General features: G+C 40.2%; 1 protein-coding gene across 4 annotated transcripts in view; it reads right to left on the bottom strand.

Moving 5' to 3' along the window:
* AGAP1 (ArfGAP with GTPase domain, ankyrin repeat and PH domain 1) overlaps window positions 1-13,799 on the bottom strand; it is a 645,107-nt gene that overhangs the window by 182,490 nt on the left and 448,818 nt on the right. For all 4 annotated transcript variants that reach the window (XM_045032567.1, XM_045032566.1, XM_045032565.1 and 1 more), the window contains one exon: window positions 9,933-10,101. In XM_045032567.1, the coding sequence (XP_044888502.1) occupies window positions 9,933-10,101 (169 nt within the window). The remainder of the gene's footprint in view (window positions 1-9,932; window positions 10,102-13,799) is intronic.

Raw genomic sequence — 13,799 nt, forward strand, 5'->3', positions numbered from 1 at the left:
TGCCTGTATAAAAAAGGGGGATTAAATAAGGCAACAGCAAAAAGAGTGCAGACCTTCCCACTTTCTCAGAGGGCTGCCTATGTTTCTGTGTTAAAACCATAAATAATATTCAAAATCTATGTAGCTAATGGCGTCTCCAAAATTTTAACAGGAACTTAGTCCCCAAATATACTTTTGACAAGAATTCATTCCCAGGCTGGACTGTGTAATTACTATTGAGTCTAAAAAATTGGGGAAAATATAATTATTTTCTGTCTAACTTTTTAGCTGTAGTCTCTCCCTCAAAGAAATGCAGTTTAAATATTACTGTAATGGTTACATACCATGTGTCTTAGAAATACCCAAGAGTGAAAATAGTATCTGCTGAGCCTTCCTGAGCACACGGAATAGACTCACCCAATCTGGGAACAATAGCAGGTGACATCACTTAGCTAACTACACTCAAACTGAAGGCAACTACATTACAATTTTTATACACAGATTTAGTTAAATCTGTGGAAAAAACCCTGCTTTTCTGTGAAAGCACCGTGAACACAATGAAGGTCAAATTACAAATGTCTTCAGTTGTGTAACAAATATTTTGCACTTTTCTACAGCAGGCCATGACATTTCCCCTTTCATCATCACCTCAGAAAAAGATTTTCTTTGGCTAATTCACATCCCATCTCTCCAACTCTTATCAGCTATACACTAGCACTGTTTTTCAGTAACTTTTTCCAATGCAAAAACAGAAGCGTTTTCAATCTGTCATTACTGTATTGTACAAAGTGTTGAAACCTCCCCACCACTACTAGTTTTTCAATAGGTCCTCAAATGTGAAATACCATACCTGAAATTAGAGAAAAATACACTGCATATGTTTCCTGTACTTCAAACATATTTATGTGCATTTTCTCTTCGCAGTCACTTTATACTCATGTGCAAGATGTCATAGTGAGAAAGCTTTCGAATAAAATATTTTCAGCACAGTATATATAAAAACCAACCAAAACATACATTCAGTTGTATAATTTAAATATGTACAGATTTCGGACCCTTATCTGCTGTGCATGGGAGTTGAACTGCACCTGTCTATATTTCCTCTTTAGTTGAATTGAAGCTGTGATCGTCTATCTGTGTGAAGAATGTTTCCAGCATCCTTCACCATTATGAGGGTCAGAAGAGCAAACCAATTTATAGACTGTGATGTAATCTTCTAAAATACTAACATTTCCATAGTATTATTTAAAGCCATTGCTTGTTATATACCCTCTCAATTTTATCTGAGCTGAATGCTAAAATATGTTGAGAATGGAACTATGCTATACATTTGACAGACAGTACAACCAGCCCATGCAGGTACCATTTTTTTAAACTTGTTTTTAATGCTATCTTATTTTTATTCAATAATAGCAGCTGAGACCAAGCAAGAGATGGTTGATTTTAAAGCTCTGAAACCATAATTTTTGCCCAGGGAAGAAATAAATGAATTCTCTTTCTCTGACAGTCTTTGTTCTGTCCAGGTAATTTAATAGCCTGACACATATACTGGTGATCATAGAACCATAGAATATCAGGGTTGGAAGGGACCTCAGGAGGTCATCTAGTCCAACTCCCTGCTCAAAGCAGGACCATCCCCAACTAAATCCCCAAATGGCCCCCTCAAGGATTGAACTCACAACCCTGGGTTTAGCAGGCCAATGCTAAACCACTGAAAAGGAAGTGTGATGTCTTGATTTAAAAAATGGTAAAAAGAAACAACTGAGTAAAACTTGAGACAATAAAAAACTATTAAGTCAGTTACTGGTTCAAAGAGTAGCTCATCTTCCAGCTGGCTACAGGAGTATGACTAGAGGACACAGTTTTACCACTGCCTTGGAGAACCTGGCAATGTCAGAATAAGCAGCTTGAGATGTTTTCCCCCATATATAAATCAAAGGTGACTAAGGTAGTCAGATGCATCTGTAAGAGAGATGCTGAGGGTCAGACCTTCAACAAATCATCACAAAGAAAATGAAGGCAAGTTTCAACTGTTGCTGATTTTGGACAGATTTTAGCACTCCAGCATTTGAAAATGTGTTAGACATGGCACTTGACTTTGGATGTGGAGTCTTTCTAGATTGTAGGAAGACATCAACTAACTGTTTGGCATACCCAGAGTCTTCAAAATATTTGTTCTCTTAAGTTCCAGCCCATCAGTTTGAACCTGACAGGGTACTGGCAACACTGGGTCCTGTATGTCTCTGGAGAGAGGTTACGTCCATGGACAAGAGGCTGATATTTACACCGGTCGAGAGAATCCACACCTGTGGGCCTATTAGGATGACACTGGTCCCATCACTCCTCTTCTATATACATCCTGAGACAGTTTGCGCTCATTCACCTTTCATTACCTGGTACCAACTCCTCAGAATCCCCATAATCTTTCCAGGACGCTCAAATAGACACTTGTGGATGTTCCGGTGGTCTCTTTTGTGAATCTGATGATTCAAGAACCTTAAAACAAAAGCTTCAAAAAGCCCCCAGAAGCAGTCAGATTTATAGAGCTGAAAAAAGAGTCTCTCTAAAGGAAGAGGGAGAAGTCCCTCTGGAGGATTTTTTTCCTCTTGGTTTCACATTTTTAGCCAGATTCTTCTCTCTTGAACCAAGCTGAGCTTAAAAAGAAAGAAAGAAAGAGAGTGCTCTCATGGAAGACTCTTGTAGCTCCCTCTTCAACTATGGAAATTATATCACCCTTGATAGGGATTAGGATGCAGCAACTCTCTCAACACTTAACACTGTCTTTGTTCTCTCAATGAAATCCTAAGGAAGGCATCCTTGGGCACAGAGTCAGATGGATAACAAATTATGTACTTCCCACTTTTGGGAAGTTCTGTTGAAAGAGACCACTACCACGCCATGGCTAAGGGATCGTGGATCAGACAGCACAAAAAACAACATACTTAAGGCTACATACTAAATGGATTCTTTGCTTCAGTCTTCACGGCTGAGGATGTTAGGGAGATTCCCAAACCTGAGCTGGCTTTTGTAGGTGACAAATCTGAGGAACTGTCACAGATTGAAGTGTCACTAGAGGAGGTTTTGGAATTAATTGATAAACTCAACATTAACAAGTCACCGGGACCAGATGGCATTCACCCAAGAGTTCTGAAAGAACTCAAATGTGAAGTTGCGGAACTATTAACTAAGGTTCGTAACCTGTCCTTTAAATCGGCTTCGGTACCCAATGACTGGAAGTTAGCTAATGTAACGCCAATATTTAAAAAGGGCTCTAGGGGTGATCCTGGCAATTACAGACCGGTAAGTCTAACATCGGTACCGGGCAAATTAGTCGAAACAATAGTAAAGAATAAAATTGTCAGACACATAGAAAAACAAACTCTTGAGCAATAGTCAACATGGTTTCTGTAAAGGGAAATCGTGTCTTACTAATCTATTAGAGTTCTTTGAAGGGGTCAACAAACATGTGGACAAGGGGGATCCGGTGGACATAGTGTACTTAGATTTCCAGAAAGCCTTTGACAAGGTCCCTCACCAAAGGCTCTTATGTAAATTAAGCTGTCATGGGATAAAAGGAAAGGTCCTTTCATGGATTGAGAACTGGTTAAAGGACAGGGAACAAAGGGTAGGAATTAATGGTAAATTCTCAGAATGGAGAGGGGTAACTAGTGGTGTTCCCCAAGGGTCAGTCCTAGGACCAATCCTATTCAATTTATTCATAAATGATCTGGAGAAAGGGGTAAACAGTGAGGTGGCCAAGTTTGCAGATGATACTAAACTACTCAAGATAGTTAAGACCAAAGCAGATTGTGAAGAACTTCAAAAAGATCTCACAAAACTAAGCGATTGGGCAACAAAATGGCAAATGAAATTTAATGTGGATAAATGTAAAGTAATGCACATTGGAAAAAATAACCTCAACTATACATACAATATGATGGGGGCTAATTTAGCTACAACGAGTCAGGAAAAAGATCTTGGAGTTATCGTGGATAGTTTTCTGAAGATGTCCACGCAGTGTGCAGAGGCGGTCAAAAAAGCAAACAGGATGTTAGGAATCATTAAAAAGGGGATAGAGAATAAGACTGAGAATATATTATTGCCCTTATATAAATCCATGGTACGCCCACATCTCGAATACTGTGTACAGATGTGGTCTCCTCACCTCAAAAAAGATATTCTAGCACTAGAAAAGGTTCAGAAAAGGGCAACTAAAATGATTAGGGGTTCAGAGAGGGTCCCATATGAGGAAAGATTAAAGAGGCTAGGACTCTTCAGTTTGGAAAAGAGGAGACTAAGGGGGGACATGATAGAGGTATATAAAATCATGAGTGATGTTGAGAAAGTGGATAAGGAAAAGTTATTTACTTATTCCCATAATACAAGAACTAGGGGTCATCAAATGAAATTAATAGGCAGCAGGTTTAAAACAAATAAAAGGAAGTTCTTCTTCACGCAGCGCACAGTCAACTTGTGGAACTCCTTACCTGAGGAGGTTGTAAAGGCTAGGACTATAACAATGTTTAAAAGGGGACTGGATAAATTCATGGTGGCTAAGTCCATAAATGGCTATTAGCCAGGATGGGTAAGAATGGTGTCCCTAGCCTCTGTTCGTCAGAGGATGGAGATGGATGGCAGGAGAGAGATCACTTGATCATTGCCTGTTAGGTTCACTCCCTCAGGGGCACCTGGCATTGGCCACTGTCGGTAGACAGATACTGGGCTAGATGGACCTCTGGTCTGACCCGGTACAGCCTTTCTTATGTTCTTATGTTACAGAGCTCTGCTATCCTTTAATATACACCATCTTCATTGCTCTATTATCATACAAACTGACAATTCTGCAATCAGTTTATATTAAAAAAATAATAATCATGGATCCACATGAAGCAGTCCCCTAGCCAAGGAAATCAAAGAGTTGCTTGTCTAAGAGACACACAAGCTAAAGAATGGCTGCATGAATTGAGTGATGGAAACCACTATGGGGCATACCCTTCAAAGCAGGACAGGAGAAGAAGTGACAGTGGTCTGATCATTTGGTTCCCTTTCATTCCTCACTGCACCCAACTCACTCAGTTTTGCTAGGTGCAGGGGAGACTTCAGCCACTCAATATTAATAGCTGTCCTAGTAAGCCATGAAGAGGGCTCTGGCAACGATGGCATCAACCATACCTGGGTGCCAGCCCTGGTAGAAAGACAAGGTTTATGGTGCAGAACCACCCTAAGGATCCTCTGAATGTTGAGAAGTCTGCCCTAGGAGAGGTAGGTCTTGTTTAATTACCCACCCTGGCATGTGGAGGATGTAGCTGGTAGCATGAGAAAGAGAATCTCCTCCATTTCAGACTCTCACTACAATTTGCTTTCTTCCGGCCTTTCTATCTGCTCTGCCCATGGAATGGACAGGTCAAGTTCTGCTGGACAGAAGGCAGAAGGATCATTCCTAAGTGCTGGGCAAGCAACTCCTGAGAGGGGGCAGTGTTGGCGCCAAACTTTCAGTACTAGAGCAATCCACCCACCTGCCTTGTGGGAAGTGAGAAGCAGCTTGTTAGTTCCAGGTCATGGGCGTCTCATGGAGAAAGTTGAAAGCATATTTCTGGAGGTTTGTAACCTTTGTTGGGCTGATACTCTCCTGAACGGTCTTGTGAGAATAGCACCGGTGAATGGTAGGAGGGCAGAGCTGCTAATTCCCAACAAAGGATGACACAGGAATAAGAACCTTGTCCTACAGATCTTGGCTCCCGAGAGCAGAGCTGTTGGTTTTGTCATGCTGCCAATTGGCTGGCCAGTCTAACTATAACATCCCCACTCTACTCACCCACCCCCATGTCTGTTAAAGGGCAGCAGTGAAAGGGCACTAGAAATTCTGCTGCCCTGAGACAGGAATAAGCTGTGCTGAGGAACTGTTCCCTCAACGCCACTCCCCATTTGGCATTTAATTGTAGTCTGGCCCTGCTCTGCTCCGGTGAGTGCCGTTAAGCACAGAGCTAATATTGCAATGATAGGCCAAGCTGGACAATGGGAAAGATGCTGTATGCACCTGCACCTCTCAGTGTGAACCTTCCCACAATCCTATTAATAAGGGTTTGCGGCAGTTGAGCTCCTCTCCTACATCACGCATGGGAGGACAGCATATGCTTTGCAGGGACTGATGTCTATACAGAATGACCTGGATATATACCTCACTCTAGTTGGTTGAAGAGGATGCCAAAACAGTATAACTGCCTCTCAAAGACACTCACATCAGGACTATAAAGCCTCCTTTGCTTACTAAGTAACTTCACTGCCTCATACATTTAAAAAAATGTAAAATACTTAAAGGGTTTATTTACATTTTTAAAAATGTAAACAGCAACAATCCATCCACTCCCTTCAAATGTGAGTGAAAAATGTGTTATGCTAACTACATTCAAGGTCACAAATATCAAATTTGATTTTTAACTGAGTAATAAAGGGGAAAAACCCTCCCAGTGATCAGCAGTGTTCTGATAAATTGGCTGTTTGGGTGACTAAGGAAAGAGGTGTCTGATCAGCAACAGCAGTAACTTTTTTAAGTACATCAGACGCAGCAAGCCTGCCAAACGACTAATGGGGGCCACTGGACGATTGAGGTGCTAAAGAAACACTCCAGGAAGACCAGGCCGTTGTGGAGAAGCTAAATTAATTCTTTGCATCAAGTCTTCACTGCAGATGATACAAGGGAGATTTCCACACCTAAGCCATTCTTTTTAGATGACAAATTTAAGGTGTAAATAGAGGAGATTTTGGAAGAAATTGATCAATTAAACAGTAATAAGTCACCAGGATCAGACTGCTTGCATCCGAAGAAGTGGGTATTCACCCACGAAAGCTCATGCTGCAAAACTTCTGTTAGTCTATAAGGTGCCACAGGATTCTTTGCTGCTTCTACAGAACCAGACTAACACGGCTACCCCTCTGATACTTGACAGGATCAGATGGTATCACCCAAGAATTGTGAAGGAATTCACACATGAAATTGCAGAAGTACTAACTATGATATATAAGCTACTGCTTAAATAAGCCTCTGAACCAGATGATTGGCGTATAACTAATGTAATGCTGATTTTTTAAAAAGGTTCCAGAAACAATCCTGGCAATTACAGGCTGGCAAGCCTCACTTCAATACCAACCAACTGGTTGAAACTATAGAAAAGAAGAGACTTATAAGACATCTAGAAGAATACGATTTGTTGGGGAAGAGTAAACATGGCTTTTGTAAAGGGTATTATGATTCACCAGTTTATTACAATTCTTTGAGTGTGTCAACAAACATAGGTACAAGGGTGATCCCCTGGATATACTGTCCTTGGCCTTTCAGAAAGCCTTTGACTCTATGCTCTGGGAGTCCTTAAGCCTCTGACTGCCAGATGCTGGGACTGGTCAACAGGGGATGGATCACTCAAAAATTGCCCTGTTCTGTTCATCCCCCCAAAGCATCTGGCACTAGCCACTCTCAGAGACAGGATACTGGGCCAGATCAACCATTGGTCTGACCCAGTATGGCCTTTCTTATGTTCTTAAGGTCCCTCATCCAAAGGCTCTTAAGCAAAGTAAGTAGTTACAGGGTAAGAAGAAAGGTCCTCATGGATCAGTAACTGGTTAAAATTTAGGAAACAAAGGGTAAGAATAAATGGTCAGTTTTCACAGTGGAGAAGTTAAAATAACGGGGTCCCTCAAAGATCTGTACTGGGATCAGTACAGGTTCAACATACTTATAAATGATCTGGAAAAAGTGATAAACAGTGAGGTGGCAAAGTTTGCAGATGATACAAAATTACTCAAGATAGTGAAGTCCAAATCAGACTCCAAAGAGTTACAAAGGGATCTCACAAAACTGGGTGACTGGGCAACAAAATGGCAGATGAAATTCTGTGTTGATAAATTCAAAGTAATGCACATTGGAAAACACAATCTCAGCTATAACTACAGAATGATGGGGTCTAAATTATCTGTTACTACTCAAAAAAAAAAAAGATCTTGCACCATTGTTGAAAGTTCTCTGAAAACATTCTCTCAATGTGCAGCGGCAGTCAAAAAAACTAACAGAATGTAAGGAACCATCAGGAAAGACTGAAAATATCATACTGTGTGCAAATGTGGGCGCCCCATCTAAAAAAAAGATATATTGGAAAAGGTTCAGAAAAGGGCAACAAAAATGATTAGGGGTATGTAACGGCTTCCGTATGAGGAGAGATTAATAAAACTGGGACTTTTCAGCTTGGAAAAGAGACGACTAAGGGAGGATAGGATAGAGGTCTATAAAATCATGATGGGTGTGGAGAAGGTAAAGAAGGAAGTGTTATTTACTCCTTCTCATAACACAAGAACTAGGGGTCACCAAATGAAATTAATAGGCAACAGGTTTAACACACACAAAAGGAAGTATTTTTTCACACAACGCACAGTCAACCTGTGGAACTCTTTGCCAGAGGATGTTGTGAAGGCCAAGGCTATAACAGGGTAATACTGCGTGCAGTTCTGGTTGCCCCATCTCCAAAAAGATATACACCTCTACCCCAATATAACGCGACCCGATATAACATGAATTCGGATAGAACGTGGTAAAGCAGCACTCCAGGGGGGAGGCGGGGCGGGGCTGCGCACTCTGGTGGATCAAAGCAAGTTTGATATAACGCGGTTTCAACTATAACGCAGTAAGATTTCTTGGCTCCCAAGGACAGCGTTATATCGGGGTAGAGGTGTATTAGAATTGGAAAAAGTAGACAAAAGGACCAAAAAAATTATTAGGGGTATGGAACAACTTCCATATGAGGACAGATTAAAAAGACTGACTGGTTCATCTTAGAAAAGAGATTATGAAGGAGGGAATATGACTGAGGTTTATAAATTCAGGAATGGCAAGGAGAACATGAATAGGGAAGTCTTATTTATCCCTTCACATAATGCAAAAACCATGGTTCACCCAAATGAAGTCAATAGGGAGCAGGTTTAAAACAAACATAAGGAAATACTTCACACAATGTACAGTCAATCTGTAGCACTCATTGTTGGAGATGTTATGAAGGCCAAAAGTATAGCTGGTTTCAAAAAAGAATTAGATAAGTTAATGGAGGACAGGTCCATCTAGGACTACTAGCGAAGATGGTCAGGGACACAATCCCATTGTCTGGGTGCTCCTAAACGTCCCACTGCCTGAATCTGGGACTGGACGACAGGGGATGGATCACTCAACAATTGCCCTGTTCTGTTCCTTCCCTCTGAAGCATCTGGCACTGGCCACTGTCGGAAGACAGGATATTGGGCTAGATAGATCCTTGGTATGGCCATTCTTATGTTCTCTAAGAAATGAAGCATACACCCATACCCGCTGTTTCCTGCTGCTGGTTGGGAGGAGCATGGGACATTTTAAAAAGGAAGCTGCTCTCTCACTTTCTGCAGTATAGCGTATGGGAAGATTCTGCAAATGAAGATGTTCCTCTTCTGACCCAGCTTCCAACAGCTGACAATAACATGGAAAGGGAAGAGGCAGAAGTTAGACATGGGTGCTGTGAATTCCACTGGCAAGTTGGACGCGCCCTTTTCCATTGGCATAAATCTCCTGTTTCTAGCCCAGCAGGGATGCAACTTCGCACTGGGACAGGCCTGAATATTTCTCATTGTAAGCCTCTGTGTAATTTAGAAGGGAAATAAGGAAATATTTCATGGGCTAAGCACTTTAAAATAAATTAAAAGGTGGCAGTTTAAAGACGCTCAGAGGTTTGAGATCTTTTGTGGGAAATGGATTAATAGACAGAGGGAAAGTTTAAGATTCATGGATTTCATTTGTCACATGAAATAAATTACAAATTCATAGCCATCTTTCCCACATAGGTGGTATATATGTCTGAACATATGCATGCACTCACACACACTAACGTATTTGACTGGAAGAGAACATAAATCCTTTTGTTTTGCTCAACATGCTATTCTCTTACCTGAATTAGGAGAGATGTGTAAACTGCTCATGTCTTTGGACATGCCATTGGTTTTGGGACTGGAGATGGGCGCACAAGCTGATGTCGCTCGAGGTGGCCTCTTTCCTGGCACTTTCACAGTAGTTCTCAAAAGGTCGATTTCTTTTCCGTGAACGTTCTGCATATAGTCCTGCAGAGAAACAAACCAATAAAAAAAAATTAAAAGGTACAAGAAACCTAGAAGATAGAATAGTATATTAAGAAGTGGAGACTAAAAGTGGGCAAAGCTTTTCATAATTCTTGTTTATCAAACACATAAATGCACCAAGAGGACAGATCCTTATGCAGAAAGAGGTTGGTTAGTGGCTTGAATAGAAACAACCACCTGTTTACCAGGATTCCACAGCACAGCAAATTACACTCATCTTCTTTATACCCATACAGGGACCTTTGCATCTGTTCTCCAAAGATAATTCTTTTACAGAATTCTCTAAAAGTATGTGGGGTGACCAGTGTAATAGTATTGTCATGTAGACTTAGCCAGACTAATAGCTACTATATCTGGAGCTACCAGACATTTCAAGAATAGGGCCAAAAATTAAGTGGTTAGTATGCTAGTGGTACAAAACGGCATGTACAAAAACCAGAGTTGCATATTTCTGAGTTCCTCAATTCCATAGGTAACTATGCAAATAAAATGGGTTGAAACTATCCTATAGCGTTCTCTTTTTTTAAATGCTTAGTTGCCAGGCTAACATTTATTTTTGTGATAATGACGACGTTCTCTTCAGGGCTGTTTCCCCATTAGGTAATTGACACGATTCCATAATGTTGAGATTAGGAAGGCTGAATTAAAGGCAGAAGGATTAAAATAGTTTGGCACATAGGCCTGTTATAGGTCCAAATCGCTGCAACTCTTATATGGCTACAATTTGGTAGATTCTTTCTTTTCCATAAATACCACTTCACCTTTGACATAGCAATACACATTTTACAATATGAAATGCACATTCTGTTTAAAACATGCTGAACTCTGCTAGTGGGGCAATACTTATTTTCTGGTCGACATATCCAATTTGATAAAGAAATGATATCAGCTTTCTTCAGGTTGTTTGCAAATGCAGTGAATATCTACATGGTATAAAAGGGAATCGGAACAGTTCACTGGAGGTATTAGAGTGCAGAGCGACACCGAAAATTAAGTATCAGAAGGGTAGCCAAAAATAAAAAAAAACCCTCCCTTCACTAGTTTCTGGATACAGTACAAGATGAAAAGAATAGCTCCCCTTATAAAACATCAACTTAGTATAACTTTCTTGTTCAACGCCAATTCTTCACAAATTAAAATACAATAAGAGGAACGTAATTGAGCATTTATTGCTTATGGGCTCTAAAATGAGGCTAATCAGATAGTGACTAAACCTCAGCATGCGCTCTTTTAATAGACACATTTTATTTAACATACAATAACTGATGTATTCCATTTACATGTTGTTAATGGAGAAGTTTAAAGTGTTCTCCACAAAGTCTGGAACTGGAGAGAGTACACAAATCACCTTTAACCCTCAGTTTTGGAAATGTCTCAGGCACAGATTAAGTTGCCTTAAACAGAGAAGGAATCAGGTTTGAAAGTGAGGTATAAACTTACTGAAGAAAGGGTAAATGAATGTTGGGAAGCAGGGAATAAATATACTGTAACTATTATTTTACTATTAAACAGAGGTGCCCAAACAAAACAGAAGCTCCTCAAGCACTAAATGACAGTTTACATTATTGCTTTCTATGGATGTATTGAATGCACATGACAAAGACCCTTTCATTCTGTGCTGGGTGCATAACAATAATCCTGTACATTTCCCCGCAGAGGGAGAGAGGAAAGCACTGAGCTTCCTTCCACTAGGATGTCAACTCGCTCCTAGCCCTGCATCCACCCATCTTAGATCTGTACTTGAGGAATTAAAGTTACAACTACAAAATAATGCAGCATGTTCAGAAGTGTGATGTGTGGTTTGATCAGATTAGAACAGATGAGGGTCTCGCTGTCATCTGGAATATGCTGTGTTAAAGAGAAGAGAGCAAGTCTGATTTTGATATGCAAATGTTACAGATGTAACTCCCCTAGATGTTAGTTGTAGAAAATGCTGATCTGAGAAAAAAGGGGAAAAAACCCTTTAACAAGGCATGAGGGTAATTCAAAGCCAAGTACTTTTAAACAGCACTTAACAAGTCCCTAGAGCCTACTCAACAGCGGGCCACCCCAGAAGTGCCATCTTCTGCCCCTCAACAGCTTGAAAAAGTAGTAATTGCAAATCCATTTGCATTTTTCTTCTCAAGTTGTCCATGTTCATCATTCAGCACTGTGAAAAAAACAAGCACCAGAGCAAAGGGAACCCTCCCCAAATGCGTCAATAACAAGATAACGGAGTGCCTGAATCCCCCCCGCACTCCTGCTCTTACACCTTTGCCATCGCTTGTTTTTCACATTTCACTCCTAATTATGTTGCATCTATTGCCATACACTTAATTAGCTGCATTAATGTGATTTCTTTTCACATAGTCAAGCAATTAAGAGCTATGATTGAGTTTCATTCAATTAGCCTCAACAAACATGCTAATTGATGTCCCAGATGCAAATGAGGTGCAATGAGAGAAACCTGCTAGCAATTGAGAGTTGTGTCAGAGACACAGCTCTCAGCTTGCTGACAGAAGCACAGCTTAACATGGCGACCACCTTCTGTGGAGCTGCCTTTTGAGGAAGGGAGATAAGCCATTAATGCCTCAGTGTACCAAACAGATCCCTACAGGAATAATGTGCAGCACTGAATCAAATCAATGTCGTCTCCAATTCTCACAGCAATGGTTGGTAGCCGCACTGTAAGTGGGGAAAATGCGAGGCACTTTACTAGGATTTGGTAGGTGTTACTACCACATTATAACTACCACGTACACAACTTCTTTATCTAAAAAGTGTTCATCTAATCTCCGAGCTTATGAAATACTACATAGGTAATGGCCTACAGTTATCAGTAACTGGCGACTTCATCTTAGTCAGCTGTGGGGCATGCTGGTACTTGAAGTTAAGCCTAGAACACATCGATCAATCAATAATCTCTAAAAATACACTCACTATATTGATTCTCATTGCTTTTCATCCTGAGGTAACACCTTTAGCAGTTTGCTCAAATATAGCACCACTGTGTGTTAATTTGACTACTCAAGGCAAGTGACTATTATCTATAAGACTAAATTAACTACTAAAATATCTGTGATTGCCATAGAAAGGACAAATACTTGTGGAAGCAACAAAATGTTATTTGATAACACCTCAAAATGAATTGCCCATAGTGAAAAGACATGCTATGCAATAATACAGCTTTCTTTTCAGAAAAACAGTAAATGGAAATATAATTAAGTTAAACAATGAAATGGATGGAAGCTGTTTAGGCAAACACACTGACTGACGAAAGAGATAGATATGACTTGCCTTTCTAAATAGGCCTTGTCTTGAGAATATTTAATAATGGCATTTAAGGATGTTCCTTACTGACTGGAACAATAATTGCAATGAAAACATTACCCAACTGTTGGTATACATTCACGTGGGCTTCAGTTTTTTAAAATCACACACACACACAAAATTCAGTGAACTCAGGTGTCCAATTATCAAACATTCATTCCCAAGAGAATTAGAATACTCTTTTATATAAAAAAAAATCTAATAAAAACAGCTATGAAGAATTCTTCAACAAAACCACTATTCATGTCATGGACACACACAATCTTGTCTAGAGGTGAAAAAAAAATCAAACTTTAATTTTCAAGACTTAAGAAAGGAACCACAAAAATGTCCCTCCATATCACATAACATTGGGCACAGTAGTTTAATTT

This window comes from Mauremys mutica, chromosome 10 (genome assembly GCF_020497125.1).
Source record: "Mauremys mutica isolate MM-2020 ecotype Southern chromosome 10, ASM2049712v1, whole genome shotgun sequence".
Lineage (NCBI taxonomy): Eukaryota > Metazoa > Chordata > Testudines > Geoemydidae > Mauremys > Mauremys mutica.